At 38.4% G+C, this 17,246-nt stretch overlaps 1 protein-coding gene across 1 annotated transcript; it reads left to right on the forward strand.

Moving 5' to 3' along the window:
- The first annotated feature begins 117 nt into the window (after positions 1 to 117).
- On the forward strand, positions 118 to 12,005 carry LOC114450068 (macrophage mannose receptor 1-like). The gene is made up of 31 exons (XM_028427974.1): positions 118 to 261; positions 382 to 738; positions 822 to 989; positions 1,135 to 1,290; positions 1,446 to 1,568; positions 1,718 to 1,855; positions 1,931 to 2,110; positions 3,360 to 3,514; positions 3,759 to 3,872; positions 4,061 to 4,176; positions 4,313 to 4,461; positions 4,552 to 4,751; positions 5,213 to 5,331; positions 5,610 to 5,682; positions 5,762 to 5,915; positions 6,085 to 6,123; positions 6,227 to 6,390; positions 6,477 to 6,538; positions 6,675 to 6,775; positions 6,916 to 7,058; positions 7,404 to 7,509; positions 7,589 to 7,722; positions 7,898 to 7,948; positions 8,682 to 8,784; positions 8,953 to 9,185; positions 9,366 to 9,531; positions 9,823 to 9,990; positions 10,075 to 10,191; positions 10,408 to 10,566; positions 11,237 to 11,266; positions 11,350 to 12,005. The coding sequence occupies exons 1-31, from the start codon at positions 198 to 200 to the stop codon at positions 11,610 to 11,612; spliced, it is 4,305 nt and encodes a 1,434-aa protein (XP_028283775.1). The 5' UTR covers positions 118 to 197; the 3' UTR covers positions 11,613 to 12,005.
- The last annotated feature ends 5,241 nt before the right edge of the window (positions 12,006 to 17,246 follow it).

The following is a 17,246-nucleotide window of genomic DNA, read 5'->3' on the forward strand; positions in this document are numbered from 1 at the left end:
CTTTTCATAAGAAGTTTAAATATGCTGATAGATTAAAAAGAATGAGAAAAAAAATGTGGTGACGTGCCAGGCTGTTGTGTTAGTCCAGTATTTAAGACCTCTTCCCTGTACAATCATAACACAACTCTTGTATTCTCTCTTTAAACAATGGATAGAGAAAGTCACTGGCTGTAAGACATTTTAAAAGAAGGAGAACAATGAGGGTCAAGTGTGCAGCCATTCTGGTCCTCTTTCAAACATTACAATGTTTGGCTTTAGATGGTATGATATTCTAACTTTCATTTTTAGGCTTTTTGCAGAGGATGTTGTTTAAATGTGGTACAATGTATCTGTTCTAATGATGCAATACTATACATGTATTTAATAAATTTTTCTTTGCAGATACAGCATTTAGTCTATTTAACAAAGCCAGCAGTTATTGTTTGGCTACAATGATTTTCCACTGCCCTGACTTTCGCTGGACATCTGGCAATCGACTAATGGAAATCCGGACGCGGAAGTGCCTTGGTGCCCAGGGGAAAAGTGTGGGGAGTGAAGTAAGCCTCTACGAATGTGATGAAGCCAGTGACCTTCAGAAGTGGGAATGCAGGAATGAAACCGTGCTTGCCATGAAAGGCCAAGAGCTTTACATTAAGCTCAATGACTATCACACAGCCGAGCTCTCCAACACAATAGGACCCAATAACCATTTCACAATCTTTGGGACATCCAGCGGTGCTTGCTCCAGAACATTCAGAGGTTTTAATTTATTTGTTTATGACTGCTATTGTAATGTGTAATGAAATACAACAATTTTTTTAACCATTTGTGTTTTTTTTCAGTACTTTACACAATTGAAGGAAATGCAGCCGGAAGGCCCTGCATGTTTCCTTTTTACTACAAAAACAAATGGTACTCAGACTGCACTACAGAAGACTCCCCAGGGCAGCTCTGGTGTGCAGTTGAAACTAAATATGAAAATGAACTCTGGGGCTATTGCCCAAGCAGCAGTAAGTACTTCTCCTATAAGGATTGTAATTATCTCCTATAATTTTGTATGCTAAGGTTACATACAAAATCATTTGTATGACATTTATTAACGTATTTTGTTGAAATGTTTAAAAGATTTAAATAGGTTTTGGTATATTTACACAGTTAAAACAAATTGGAAGGAACACATCACCACGGGAGCGTACTACCAACTCAACACAGGATCGGCTTTGACATGGTTGCAAGCTGAAGCGAGTTGCAAACAGCAGAGCGCCTCCCTGCTTGCCATCACTGATCCTCACGAACAGGCTTATATAAAAGGTAAGCTGACTCTGCACCGCATCCATTAAGACTGAATATGGACTTTAGAATGGCTATTTTTAATGTTCATTCGTTAAGGTTTTGAGATTTAAATTAATTCTGAAATATGCTTGGTAAACATCACCTCCTTCCTCTTTTTAACCATACACTTACAGTACTATTAGAGGTGGATGGAGGGCAACAGGGGTACAAGCTTTGGAATGGACTGACCCTGGATCAAGAACATGGCTGGAAGTGGTCTAATGGGAACCCTTACCGTTACCTGAATTGGGATTCAGGTGCGTTTAAGTTGTTAAGGCAAATGCAACAAGCTACTACTGCCCTCTAGTGGTGTGAATCAGCCTATCTGGGTTGCATGTGTGTTCTAACCCAAAACACAATCTTTCTGCAAACCTGCTTACAAGTCTATATCATCATCTTGTTTTAGGACATCCTCTTTCTAGTCCAGGACATTCCTGTGGCATCCTTGATGGGGCTGTAGAGTTCTCCTGGCAAAGTTCAAAATGCAACAAGAAACTGGGCTACATCTGCAAGAGTAAAAACAATCTGGCTCATCCAACTGAAGGTAGACAAAATGTCTCATCTTACATAGTCATTGTATAGTAGTATTATTTCAATTTTTGGTTCTTCTTGTAATCAGCTCCTGAAGCGGGATTTTGCTCAAGACCTTGGATTCCCTACAACGGTCACTGCTTCCAGCTTTACCGTACTCAGAAATCATGGTCTGATGCTCAGTTGGCTTGTCGTAAAGAAGGAGGGGACCTAGTGAGCATCCGCAACGTGGAGGACCAAAGCTTTGTCATCTCTCAGCTTGGATATGGTATAGCACAGATGAACCAGTTTGTGAGGCTACTGACCTTTTGTCTGGCACCATCATGGGGCAAAACTCTACATAATCTTCTTCTTCAGTGGTTTGATTAACCATTTAAGTCTACATGTTTTACACTTTTTTCACTCCATAAGTAAGCATCCTTTTACACTGCTTAAAAAATAAAGGGAACACCTAAACAAGTCAATCACTTTAAGTCACTTCTGTAAAATCAACCTGTCCAGTTAGGAAGCAACACTGATTGTGGATCAATTTCAGCTGCTGTTGTGCAAAAGGTGGAGGGGGCTGTAGGAGGGCAACAACCCAGCAGCAGGACCACTACCTCTTCCTTTGTGCAGGGAGGAACAGGAGGAGCACTGCCAGAGCCCTGCAAAATGACCTCCAGCAGGCCACCAATATGGTCACCGGGATGTGATCCTCAGACCCATTGTGAGACCATATACAGTGCAGTGGGCCCTGGGTACCTTCTGATGCATGAAAATGCTAGGCCTCATGTGGCTGAAGTGTGTCAGCAGTTCCTGCATGATGAAGGCAATGATGCTATGGACTGGCCTGCCCGTTTTCCAGACCTGAATTCAATCGAGCACATCTGGGACATCATTTCTCGTTCCATCCACCAACGCGACGTTGCACACAGACTGTCCAGGAGTTGACTGATTCTTTAATCCAGGTTTGGGAGGAGATCCCTCAGGAGAACATCTTCATCAGGAATATGCCCAGGTGTTATTGGAAGGTCATACAGGCATGTGGAGGCCACACACACAACTGAGCCTCATTTTGAATTTTGCACTTTGATTTTCCACTTTTATTTTGAGCATGGTTCCAAATCCAGACCTCAAGTTGTTCATTTTTATGTTAATTTGGTCTTAACATATAACACTATATAACGAATGAAGATTTTCAACTGGAATATTTCATTCATTAAGATCTAGGATGTGTAAATTCAGTGTTCCCTTTATTTTTTAAGCAGTGTATTTGGCAACTTAACTACTTTTTTTGATCCAACAAAAAGACATCTCACCTCTGGCCAAATTAGTAGGAATTTTCCTACTGTCTGAAACATTTTTTAATCAAAAGCTATGAGTCATTAACTTTCCAGTTAGTATCATAACCTGCTGATGATGGACCAGCAAGTACTACTCATCAGTACCATCATGGAAATCCAAAGTGTACAACCAGCATCACAGGTAGAGCAAAAAGCCACAACAATTGGTTAATGCAAAGATTTTTCGTTATCCAGAATCTACCGATGAGCTTTGGATTGGACTGAATGACATGAAGACAGAGGGACTGTTTGACTGGAGTGACCACTCTGATGTCCGCTTTACCAGCTGGGAGTTTGGGGAACCAGCTATTACCACTGACCAGGAAGACTGTGTTCTTGTCAGGCGAGAGGTGAGGAACATCATGGTGGAAACAATGTAGGGGGAGGCCCCCCTTCCTATTTCAACACAATAATGCTGTATACACAAAGTGAGGCTAAAGAGGCAACAATATCAAACTTTCACATAGTAGAACTTACAGAGTCCTGATTTTTGTCTGAATGTAAATCGAAGATTGAGCATCTTATTTGACCATTTACACTGTAGCTTGCACAGTTACCACACAGTAAACATTTTATGGTGTTTCTTCCTTGCAGAATGGAAACTGGGCTGACCGCGCTTGTAAGGAGAAACATGGCTTCATTTGTATGAAGACAAGTGCTTCTGAACCATCTGGAGATGAAGTGGAGCAGAATTTAGGCTGCAAAACTGTGCGTGAACTTATCATTTAATTATAAAAAAACATCTGTTTCAGATCTAAAATAATAATAATTCAATCATAACATCATACAAGGCTGGTGGAATGTGTTTTACATATTGCTACCACACAATGATCAACCATGTAACATAATACAACAAGCTCAAGAAGATTTCTTATATTCGTTTCACTCCACTCTAGGGTTGGAAAAGACATGGCTCCTACTGCTACTTTGTGGGGACTGAGACAAAGACATTTGATGAAGCAAAAGATAACTGCAAGAGCACAGACTCATACCTGGCTGATGTTTCAACTGGGTAAAACATTTAATACCTAACATTTGCTCATACTAAATCTACCAAATCTAAGCATTTACAGTTTTTAAAGGTTCAGATTTAACTGAAATAACAGCATTCAAAAATCCTGCGATCTTACATGTGTAAATATTTTCAGGGTGGATAATGCCTTCCTTGTCAGCTTGGTTGGGCTAAGATCAGAAAAACACTTCTGGCTTGGGCTCTCAAATCAGAAAAACCATGATTTCTTTGTTTGGACCAACACAGACTCTGTGAGATTCACTCACTGGAATGCTGAAATGCCAGGTACTGCAAAATTTCACCATCCCTCTGTATCATTATGTTTAAAAGTCATTAGGAACTTACAGTTGACAATTTTAACTTTGAAAACACAAGGTCACAGGCAAGGTTGCGTTGCTATGGCAACTGGGAGTTTTGCTGGCCTCTGGGATGTGTTGCCATGTACCAACAAGGAGAAGTATATCTGCAAACACATGGCTGAGGGAGCAGTATTAACCCCTGCTCCACCGACAGTTCCTTCCCCAAAGTGTGCTGACGGCTGGAGTAATGGGTTTTCAAGGAACATCTGTTATAAGGTAAATTTAGCACAAATGTAACACTTACACCGACACTTATTATGTTTATTGAAATTGTTGTGCTCTGAGATTACACTCTCACACAAATACATTATGCCAGACTTTGAGCTGTGTGCTTGTTGCAGAACTGAATCTTAGTGATGTGGATTCATCGGTCCTGTCCTGTGAAAGAGGACTGGCAGTTAAGGGTAGAACAACAGTGAGAAGCAAGTGGTTGGCTCTCATTAGCAGTCAATGTTTTAGTAAATGTCCTTGTGCAAATATTTTGCTGTCAAACACTGCTTATGACAATGGGACAATATAAATCCAGAGACTGATCAAGATTGACAAGTTGTGTCAATGAAGATTGTCAGTCATCTAGGTTCTTCTAGAGTTCTTTGAAGGTGTCAATCAATTCTGTTCCTTAAAATGATGCATCTGTCTTAAATAGAGATCATCATAGTTTGACTCTTGTGTTTAAGTTGTATTCACAAAATTCAATCAAGAAGACTTGGTATGAGGCCAGAGATTACTGCAGAGCCATTGGAGGAGACCTGCTCAGCATCCACAATCAGGCTGAACTACGTGCGCTACCATATAGGTACAGTATTACCTTGCCTTCAGTTAGAACAACTACATTATTGCATTATAGTTGTAAACTAAACATCTAAGTTACACATTTTTGCCATGCAGAGACCAATTTATCCTGTTTTTACAAACAAGATATTGGGCTATAACTCACGATTAGGGCCAGATAATCTTGGTGGTGTATAGTTAATGAAAAACAAAAATTGAGATTTCAGGAATTAAAAACCAGACTAATATATGTGAAAGTTTCATATTTAAATTATGAACACAAACCTATCCGTTGTACCATAGTTACAATGAAGCCTGGATTGGATTTAGTGCCCCTGACCCAGTTACTGGTTATGTATGGAGTGATGGATCCCCAGTAAGTCCATTCATTTTTCTCTCTATAGAGTGAAGCTGTTGTGGTTTATGTACATAAATTAATTAATCTTTGTTTACAGGTAAACTTCCTACACTGGGAAGATGGAGAGCCAAACAACAGAAACAATGTGGAATCTTGTGTTGAATTCAAACCATTTAAGCGGAACAATGCCGGGTCATGGAATGACGTGCACTGTGAAAAATACAATAACTGGTTTTGTCAGATGCGTGCAGGTAAAGCATGACACAGTTACCAAACTACAAAAACATGATTTTACTTTTCTGCATTATCTTTGTGCAGTGTATACTGGTGCATACATCTGCAGGCTTGAGGTGCCCACTGTTGTCTCACTAAATTACTGAATTCACATTCGCTGACTGAATTATTTCTATGCCCCTACAGGAGTCACTCCAACGGTGCCTCCTAGCCCTGTCAGCCCTAGTGAGTAGACCATAATATATAAGTCTGTGGCTACACAGATTGAAAATATATTCATTATTAATTGATTTATATTAATATAGGTGTATGTTTAACTTGTATTTAGACTACAACATGACCTCTGATGGGTGGATGGAATGGAATGGGTATCAGTATTACATTAACAGAAATTATTTGGCAATGACAGAAGCTCGTCACTTATGCCAACAAAGGCACAGTGACCTGGTTTCGATCAACAGTGAAGCTGAAAGTGTCTTTCTATGGCAACAGGTGAGCAGTGGTATGTATATTACATGAGAATGAGTTATTGCAATTAACTTTAGCACAAACTGAAACCTGTATCTTTCTCTGTGTAGGTATCTAAAATTGGTGGGTCTTTCTGGATAGGCCTGAATGTAGATTTTGATACAACATATCAGTAAGTATCAATTAAATACTGAAAGCTTTTTGACTCTAAAGGTTAAGATACCTAACACACAGGCCATTTAAATAAATGAAAACCTTTTTACACCATTTGTACAAACTATTTTACTGACTTATGTGCTTGCATTAAGGTGGATGGATGGCTCTCAAGTGGAGTTTCAATGGTGGGATGAAGGTCAGCCGGATTTCAAGCATTATGATGAAAACTGTGCCGTCATGAGGGCTTCTTCTGGTGAGTTAATGAAACATGTTTCCCTCTGACAAAGCATTCAAGTTGTAATGTGTGAATATGTAACGTAATATTTTGGATCAATAATACTGAATAAAATATTGTATTGTGTATTTATAAAATCAACTTGGACTGATTAACAGGATATTGGCATGATTATAACTGTGGATTCGAGTTCAGATCCATCTGTAAGCGCAGTGGTTCACCACCTGCTAACACCACTGTGGCACCTACAGTGGTCCCAAAAGGTGGATGCCAACTCCCCTGGAAAAAAATGAACTTTAAGGTAAGAATTAAATTCTTAGTACTTGCAACACTGTGTTTTAATTATAAATCTTTTTAAGATTAAGAAGTTTTTATGAGTACTGTGAGACCTCTTCATTTAAAGTCAGGTATGTGTGTGGCATATATTCTGGCAGAGATGCTAAAAGAAGGGGTGCTGAGGATTCTGCAGCACCACCTACTGTCAGGGGGTGCTAAAGGAACAAACATTTCTTAAACATTGTACTTATGTGCTTATTTATTGCCTTCTATTAAACAGATAGATTGAAATGAATTGCCTTTTTTAACAATTCAAAAGCAGATGACATGTAGCAAAGTTGAAAATCAATTCATCATGTCTCAATTCAAGTGTTACAGCATCATCAGCGACCAGAATTCAACATGGGATGGAGCACGGAAAAAATGCCAACAGATGGGTGGAAATTTGGCCTCAATTTCTTCAAGACATGTGCAGGGTTTGTTGATTTTTCTGCAGTAGAATATCTAGATTGACAGCTAACAAATGTAACGCTAACCTATACCTATACTGTTTAGTGTTTTTGATGTCTCAAATGGCTGACGCGCCCACTACAGACCTATGGATTGGATTACATAATTTACACGGACAGCTTCAATGGACTGATGGGCAACCAAAGACATATCTTAACACGGGAAGAGAAGCAATACGAGTAAGTGGGCAAAATTTGAACTGTGTTATCTAATGTGAATTAAGTGGCTTTGTTTTTGTGTGACCTAATATATTTTTCCTCCTACAGAATGCGGTGTGTGAATGAATCTAATATTATCTGCGTTTACTTTGAATTATTGTATTTACAAACAAGAATGTCTGGATTTATTTTGCAGCACATATGGTACAGGAGGTATCATTTCTATATAAACAGAAGACCAGAAGCAGTAAGTAGATCTTAAAATTTCCTTTCATTAGAAAATGAAAAAAAAATCAAATACCATTTGTTCTCAAATAACATTAAGATAAATGAAAGTTCTAAGACATTTTTTTTTATTAAGCCTCAACAAATCTTAAAAAATTAAACAAACATTCCAAGTTTTGTTTTTAGGAACTAGCCTGATATCAGATGGAACTGTCAACTGATGTCACATAACCTTGACCACCATAGTTTCTGTGAAGTACAACTTGCACAGTATTATTGTATACCGGTAAATAGTATTATATCTATATATATAGGGGTCAGCAGTGGCGCAGTGGTATAGCAGGGTTGTCCAGTAACCGGAAGGTTGGTGGTTCCCTAGTCACTGTTGTGTGTTCTTGGGCAAGACACTTCACCCTAGCCTGTGGCGCGCCTTGCTAGTCATTGTATGAATTTCCCTCTGGGATTAATAAAGTATCTAAAAAAATTTAAAAAAATCATTTGAAGGCCTTATCCAAAATAACTTGGGGGAAAGTAGTCTGATATTCAATAGTACTTTAAAACACCCATCATGAAATTAAATACAAACCCTAATGCAATCAGAACTTAATATAATTTTCTAATTGACAGCAATGCTATGAAAGGGACTGCAAATGTTTTTCTGTCTTTTTGCATAATAAGCCTTCAGGAAAGAAAGCATACCATTAGAAATATCCAGTTTACACTTTAAATGTAATATCAGTCTCTGATGTCCACAGGGAGACTGCACTGTACTCAATACTAATCCCTTACTTGGTATTGGTAAATGGATACCCAAGCCCTGCAGCGACACCAACGGATTTGTCTGTCTTCGAAATGTCGGTAAGTGTATTACTGCCATAAACTCTAAAGCTAGAAGAACCTTACATGACGTTCACATGACATGAGGTCTTCTGAAGAGCCTGGAGTAACATTAAGCTTTTATAACAATGGGAGAGTGACTAAAAATGAGGTGTTGTAATGTGATGTTTCCATTCTTTCCATAAACAGATTCATCTCTCCCAGACTCCTCTGAACCAGCAACGCCTACTAGCTACATCAAAATACTCAATGACTCTATTAAGGTTGTTCCTCAGCAAATGAGCTGGGATGCTGCCAAGATGCACTGTGAAGGTGATGGTGCCAACCTGGTTACCCTTCGAAATAAATGGACACAGGCTTATGTTGAGCTTCTAGCTTTGAATCTCAAAGCTCCCTTGTGGATTGGACTCAACAAAGCCCAGGTAGAGCAAATCTCTGCAAACTGTTCTACAAAAAATTTTCATTTATTTATCATGTATGAGAAATTCAATTATTAAAAATGAGAATTCATAGTGATTAAATTGACCAGTGTGACATAATATGAGCTGTGTGTGTTGTACTTTGTTTATTTCTTTATGGGTTTAATTGATATTCTCTTTTAGACCAATGGATATTTCAGATATGTCGATGGCTGGCATATGTCAGTTACTCAGTGGGGTAACAATGAACCAAGCACAGACCGAGCTTGTGTCTATGTGGATGTGGATGGAAAATGGAAGACTGCTAACTGCAATCAAACCATTAGCAGTGTTTGCATGAAGTCTACAGGTAAAACTTAAAACATATTTTTGTCAATTTAAACAGGTTTAATCGAGGCAACTGGACTCAAGGATTGTTTTTTTGAAGACGTTTCGTGTTCAGTTGTGCCAGCAGAACAGAAGAAGCCACTGGGGGGATTGGCGAAATACTTGAGTCTAGCCTCAATTCAAACTCTTGGAAACAAAGATTGAAATGCTTATGTAACAGCATTTATGCTTGTGATATGGTAGAGATTTCTTTTGCACTGGGTTTTAAAGTATAACTACATACTGCATAATCAGACTTTTCTTTTATTCACAGATGTGCCACCAACAGAGACATCAGTTTTTCCAGGAGTTTGCCCCAATGACCCTGACTTAAGAAAAATAGGAGAGAACTATGTCTGGCTGCCATTTAACAATTACTGCTATATGTTTTTCACATCGGAAAAATCCTGGGCAGATGCATCTGCTAGTTGTGTAGTGCATGGTAGGTCTTGTTGGAGGGTGTATCCAGACAAAAAATGCCTATATATACACACCACTTAAAGCTGCTATCTTATTTTGCATGTAGGCGGAATGCTTGCCAGTATTGAAGATCCCACTGAGCAAAAATTTATACAAAGTCATGTGAAAGTATACGAAGACACCTACACGTCTTTCTGGATCGGTCTGTTCAACACTCACAAAGGTACTTCCATACTTTCCTATATTAAAGTATATATTCAGCTATACCAGTGGAAAGACAAAACAAATATAAAATCTCCACTAAGTGAACACAAAAAAGTACAGATACAACATGAAGAAGTGAGGTTGTGTCTTAGGAAATCGAATTTATTTCTGTTGCTCACAAAATTGGCTTCTTAGGTTTATAGCAAAGGCAGATGAGATGTCTGTTTGTTTACAGGGGAATGGCTGTGGCTGGACAAAACAGTCATGGATTATACAAACTGGGGTGAAAGTCAACCTGGAGTGAGCAAACATGGAGGGATTGTCACCTCAGATGGGACATGGAAGACAACTAACCCACAGTATGGCAAGCCATACATCTGCAAAACACTGAAAGGTAAAAAAAAATCCTTGTTTGAACTGCACTAATGCCAAGATTAGACTATACAATATTTTATGGTTCAAGTCAAGATTTTATGATCATACAATCATTAACAGTGACAGCTGATGCAGTTTTGTAGTCCTGTGGGATCACAAATCTCAATCTAGCTACAGTAAGCCAATGCGCTGGTGGTTTAACCATGAATCACTAGGAGGATATGCTGCAATACCTCTGCTTAGCTCAGTAAAAGATGAACAATTAACTATAGTAAACCAACAACAAGATCCATTACTCAGCAAATTTGACATGGATGCATACTAACTATTGGGTGAATGATACAAGAGACAGTAATCGCTGAGAAATGGGGCAGCAGTGGCTCAGTGGTAGAGCAGGGTTGTCCAATAACCAGAAGGTTGGTGGTTTAATCCCAACTCCTCCCTAGGCATTGTTGTGTGTCCTCGGGCAAGGTTACCTGCATTGCCTCCAGTGCACCCACTGGTGTGTGGCACTACCTTCAATGACTTGCATGAAGCTATTCAGTGACATTACAAAGCAGCCAGGTTCTTGCAAGATTTTGTGAGATTATGAGATTGACAGTGCCTACTATTTTCACAAAGTATAACAACAAAGTATAATCATTCCATAAAAGTGTGGTAATTGATTACATTTCTTTTTGTCTCTTCAGTGTTACCACCAAAGCCATCACCATCAACTCGTAAGTAATACCTCCTTATCTTTTTCACTACATTGAGTCTCATAATGTGTTTTGCCTAATTATCATCTTTTTAATCATTGCAGATGATGGAGTACCTGATATTCAGCGTGGACATATATACTTAGCAGTTGTGCTAGTCATTGCTGGGATTGCAGTAGGGACAGGGATTGGCATCTTCCTCTACAAGAGGTCTGGTCATCACTTAGCGATCCCCCACAAATTCAACACATTCGACAACCCATTGTTCTTCAACAGAAGCCCATCCCAGTCTGATCCGGTTGACACCAGTAAACTGGTAGAGAATGCAGTGGAAGAGAACGCTGAACCTTTGGTTGATGTAATGTAATGCATTGTACATTGTATTTCTTTGGACCCCTGGTTTTTCACATTATACATAGTGAACCTGGAATGTAAACAATTTCCCCCTGAGATTATTAATAAGTTTCTGATTATGAAAAAATTACATAATGCTGTCAGGTTTAAGCAAAGCTATAAGCTTTGAGTTCTTTTCTTATTTTATCTTTATTTAATGGGACGGTTAGGAAACTGCGGTGTATATATTTTAAAGCATGTTGTAAAATCTTTTTTGGGGTAAAATAATTTTTGGGGTTAATGGTTTTGCCAAGTGGACCTGTAAAAAATATATAAAATAATATAAAAAAAATAATATTTTGTGTATTTTTATGGCATTTATTGACAATACATTTTTTAAATAAAAAGAAATGCTCTGATTATGGTATGACTCTGTTGATGGAATCGTAAGGAAATGTAAATTGTATGAATATATAGGAAAAATTAACTACATTAAAACATAAAGTCTCCAATGACAGTGAAGAAATGCTTCAGTGACATATTGAGTGAATCAAAGATAAAAAAACCACAGTCGCCTCCTAGCTGCCCAGTTTACCCTTTACTAACCATATCTGCTTTCACATACAGTGAGGTCAATAAGTATTTGATCACCCTGTGATTTTGCAAGTTCTCCTACTTAGAAATCATGGAGGAGTCTAGAATATTCAGCATGTTCACTGTGAGAGACAGAATCTAAAAATAAAAATCCGGAAATCACTTATGATTTTTTTTTAACAATTTATTTGTGAATTACTGTTACAAATAAGTATTTGATCACTTGCTGATCAGCCAGATCAGTTATTGTGCACAGTGTTTGTGCTTTTAAATAGTCCAGCTACACTCTGCTCATGATTCTAAACTAGTAGCACCTGTTTAAGGTCGTTAGCTGTCATAAAGACACCTGTGCACCCCATAATCAGCCAAAGTAGCAACATAGGCAAAACCAAAGAGCTGTCAAAAAGACACAAGAGACTAAATTGTAGACCTTCACAAAGCTGGAAAGGGCTACAGGGCAATTGCCAAGCAGCTTGGTGAAAAAAGAACAAATGTTGGAGCAACTGTCAGAAAATGGACGAAGCTAAACGTGACTGTCAAAGTCCCTCGGACTGGGGCCCCACAGAAGATCTCTCCTTGTGGGGTATCAATGATGCTAAGAATGGTGAAGAATCAGCCCAGAACTACACGGGAGGAGCTGGTCAATGCCGTGAAGAGAGCTGGGACCACCGTTTCCAAGGCTACTATTAGTAATACACTAAGACGTCATGGTTTGAAATCATGCATGGCACGGAAGGTTCCCCTGCTTAAGTCAGCCAATGTCCAAGCTCGTCTGAAGTTTGCCAGGGACCATCTGGATGATCCGGAGGAGTCATGGGAGAAAGTCCTGTAGTCAGATGAGATCAAAATAGAACTGGTCTTATCAGTCTTAACTCCATCCACCGTGTTTGAAGGAAGAAGAATGATGAGTAACATCCCAATAATACCATCCCTACAGTGAACCATGGGGGTGGTAGCATCATGCTCTAGGGGTGTTTTTCTGCACATGTGACAGGGCAACTGCACTGTATTAAGGAGAGGATGAACAGGGCGATGTATTGTGAGATATTGGGCGAAAACCTCCTTCCCTCTGACACAGCATTAAAATGGGTCAAGACTGGGTCTTCCAACATGACAATGACCCAAAGCACAGAGCCAGGAAAACCAAGGAGTGGCTCCGTAAGACGCATATCAAGGTTCTGGCATGTCCTAGCCAGTCTCCAGACCTAAACCCAATAGAAAATCTTTGGAGGGAGCTGAAACTCTGTGTTGCTCAGCAACAGCCCTGAAACATGACAGATCTAGATAAGATCTGTATGGAGGAGTGGGCCAGAATCCCTGCTGCAGTGTGTGCAAACCTAGTGAAGAACTACAGGAACCGTTTGACCTCTGTAATTGTTAACAAAGGCTTCTGTACCAAATATTAAAATGTTTTGACTCAAGTGATCAAATAATTATTTGACACAGTAATTCACATATAAATTGTTAAAAACATCATACAATGTGATTTCTGGATTTTTATTTTTAGATCCTGTCTCTCACAGTGGAAATGCACCTATGCTGAAAATTCCAGACTCCATGATTTCTAAGTAGGAGAACTTACAAAATCACAGGGTGATCAAATACTTATTGACCTCACTGTAAGAGCAACACTTACACAACCCCCTGACAAATAAGAAGACAATACTACTATTGTCGGTCTTAACAGAATGAATGTAATCCTGACAGTGGTGTTGGGAAATGGACTGAAGTGCCATGTAACAACACCAATGAATATATATCTGTCTTAGAAATATTGGTGAGCCATTTTTATATTCAGAATACAAATTATGCATCTAGGTGATGCCTGCATGAGGTGACAATATTGTATGTTGAGTTGATGGATTTTAATATTAAAGGTCCTCTGTGAGTGACTAAAAATCAGGTATCGGGCACAGAGTTTTCATAATAATATGTCATTATATTTTATGTTACATTGTTAATACTAAATACAGTTTCATCTTTGCTTTCAGACTGGTGGATACTACATGTTGCCGACGTATGACTATATCCAACTGGGATCAATGGGAAAGAAGTATGGTCAGACCCTGAGTGTTCGTAGACAAGGATAGAAAATGGAAGAACTCCAACTGCAATTAATCCATGGCCAGTGATTGGATGAAGTCAACAGGTATGTCAAATTTTACAAAAAGGAAAGACATTTATCCTATGATTAAGTTACTGTACCCCAGTAACAGACATGCCACAGCAGTGGGACAATACCAAACACTAGGTTCTCACGTCAAATATTATCTGAGCACTTACAAGGAGTCTAGGGCAAGGTCAAAGTGACATTTCAGAAACTCATTTCAAATTTTAGATAAAATATTTGTCACCAAACTGCTACTAAATGGACCAAAGGCAGCTCCAGACTCTTGATCTTTTCGCTGTTCCGACGCACATACAGTCTAAATTGCCAAGAAAATTATCTGATAAATTTAAGTATAACTAGACACCATGTGCTATCGGTGACACTGACAATCACAAAAAGCTTGTAACACACAGCTATTATTATTATTATTATTATTGGTGTTAACAACAAGGGGTCCTTTCTATTGCTTTATACTTTTATAAAACAGAAAACACATAAACAGCAAGCTCACTGAAATAATATATTAAGGATATCAACAACAAAACAATTAATATAAATATAATTAATTGACCACACAAACAAAATATCCGTCCTTTCCTAGTGATCAGCCATATTTATTTCGCGGACTACAGTCCCACACTGGACTTCTACTGGTATACCGGGTCTACCAAGACAGCACAAGCACCCAGTCTTCTTTGTTTTATTGCAGCAGATCTCCTCTATCAGTTTTTTTTTTTACCTCGTACATCGTGATACCACATTCAGACTTGTCACTGTCACCATCTCTCTCTTCCCACTTAACGTAACCACCTACATGCATTAGGCTGGGCGGGGACAGACGGTGTCAGCTAGGTTATTTAACAGTTTCTCTTCTTACCAGTGGTCGGATTTACATTACTACATTAACAGGCAAGTAAAACAACAGAAAAATGCATTTGACTCACATTATTCGGAGTTAAAGTCCATTATCCTCGTCCTTGATGAAATGAAGATGCTCTGGTGCACCTGTTGCCGTGTTTCAGTTGTTCATAGTTAGCATCTCCGATGTTCACCGCTAGCTTTAGTTAGCTAGTAGCGGGAAAAACAAACGTACATAAACGCTCCCAATTAAGCGTTAAATTCTCAACTAGGGTTTTCAGATTGATTCATAACTGCAACAAGCTAGTTGCAATTTATTTCATAGATCCAAATACGCCCATCTTCGGTTGCGTTGTTCGTCTGTAGTGTAATGCAAAACACGGTCAGGCTCTGGGTCAAGCCAGCCGCCACGAAGGTATATGATGCGCAACTATGCGAAGTAGTTCAATATGGGTGCTCAGGGCGGCCAAAAAGAGTGAAGACCGAAGTCCAAAAGAATTAATCTTCTTTAAAAAACGAAGATGACATATTAGCATATTAGCATAATTCGGATATGTAAATGATATTACAAATATACTAGTATTTAAACTGAAGACATTTAAATTCAGCTCATATGTAACTGCACAACGTTGGCTAAGATGTGCCTAAGGTAATATGGAAACTTTTAATACAGTATTCCTGATACTTCTGGCTAATGAGATGACAGTTTTCATTTATTATTATATTACTGCACAGCTCTGGGGAAAATTTGTTGCTGACTACTGCAAAGATAATATCCATAACTTATTACTGTACAGTCCTGGAGACAATTAAAGGGAAATTAAGTATAATCCATTTAAGCTCATTCAATATTTCTTCATGTTATGAGTGGTGACAGAGGTGATATGAAAGTTTCAGTGGATTATGTTGATGAAGATTCTCAGTCATCCAGGTCATCATACGTAGAGAAGATTGAAGCCAGATTGAAGTCCAGACGCCTTGCTTCAATCTTCTCTACGTTTCAGTGGATTGGTGTTCCTGATGCTGACTACTACCACAACACTTTTTAAAATATTTGCGTATATAGCGCCCCCATGTGGTCACATGAGTATGTTTACAAGACGACATACTTAATGAGCACTTAATGGTCACTTAACTCATTTTACATTTTAATGATTTTCAACAATAGATGCATATTTGTCAAAATTAATTTCTGAATGCTGTACAAAACATAAATAACTGAAACAAACCTCAAAGAGAAACAAACTCTGTTCAATCCAAGAAATCAGACACATGACTGTAGGTCAACCTCTACCCAACAGTGCAACAGGCTGTCTGGTTCTCCTTACATTTACCTAACAAGGCAGTTATGAAGTACTGTATGTACAAATGCATAGAGAGATCGTATTCAAGCAAAATATTTTATCACAAGAAGATGCATAGAGTGTCCAGCATATAGCACAGGTCAGGTCACCAAAAGGTTCATGCTTCCAGACAGAGCAAATATAAGTCAGTAAATATGCTTGAACATTTTAAAAAATAGGAAGCAGGGACTTCCCTTTAGAATCAAGTAGAAAAATATTTTAAATTTCAGTTTCAGTTTAAAATATTCACGCTTGTGGAAGACACAGAAAGATGTGACTGAAATGTTATTCCCCACAATGGATTTGACAAAAATGTCCCATTGTGCAGTAGAAATAAAAGTGAGAAAATACAAGAGCCAATTATATTTCATCCCATTATCCTCAGATAATGAGTTCAGTATTTCATTATGTTGACATATCCTGTGTTGGGCTACACCTAATTATTTCTTCTTATCAATTAACCTCCTAAATACTTCCTTAATGTGTCAACAAATTTTTATTGAGGAGTCCAACAGCTAAGATGAGCTGGCAAATCCCCTCATGTAAGAACCTGACATTTAACTATGTAAATAAAAACAAAATGCAAATAGAATAAATATTGAACAAAACAAAGCAAATCAAAAAGTCATTTCTTTTTGAATAAGAAATGTTAAGTTTGAATTTTATGCCAGTAATGGCAATGGATTAATACAATGTTTTGGGGATTTCTTTTAATTGATTTGTATAACACTAAGAGCAACAACTGTTAAAGGAAGCCCTACTT

This window comes from Parambassis ranga, chromosome 17, assembly GCF_900634625.1.
Source record: "Parambassis ranga chromosome 17, fParRan2.1, whole genome shotgun sequence".
NCBI classification, from domain to species: Eukaryota; Metazoa; Chordata; class Actinopteri; family Ambassidae; genus Parambassis; species Parambassis ranga.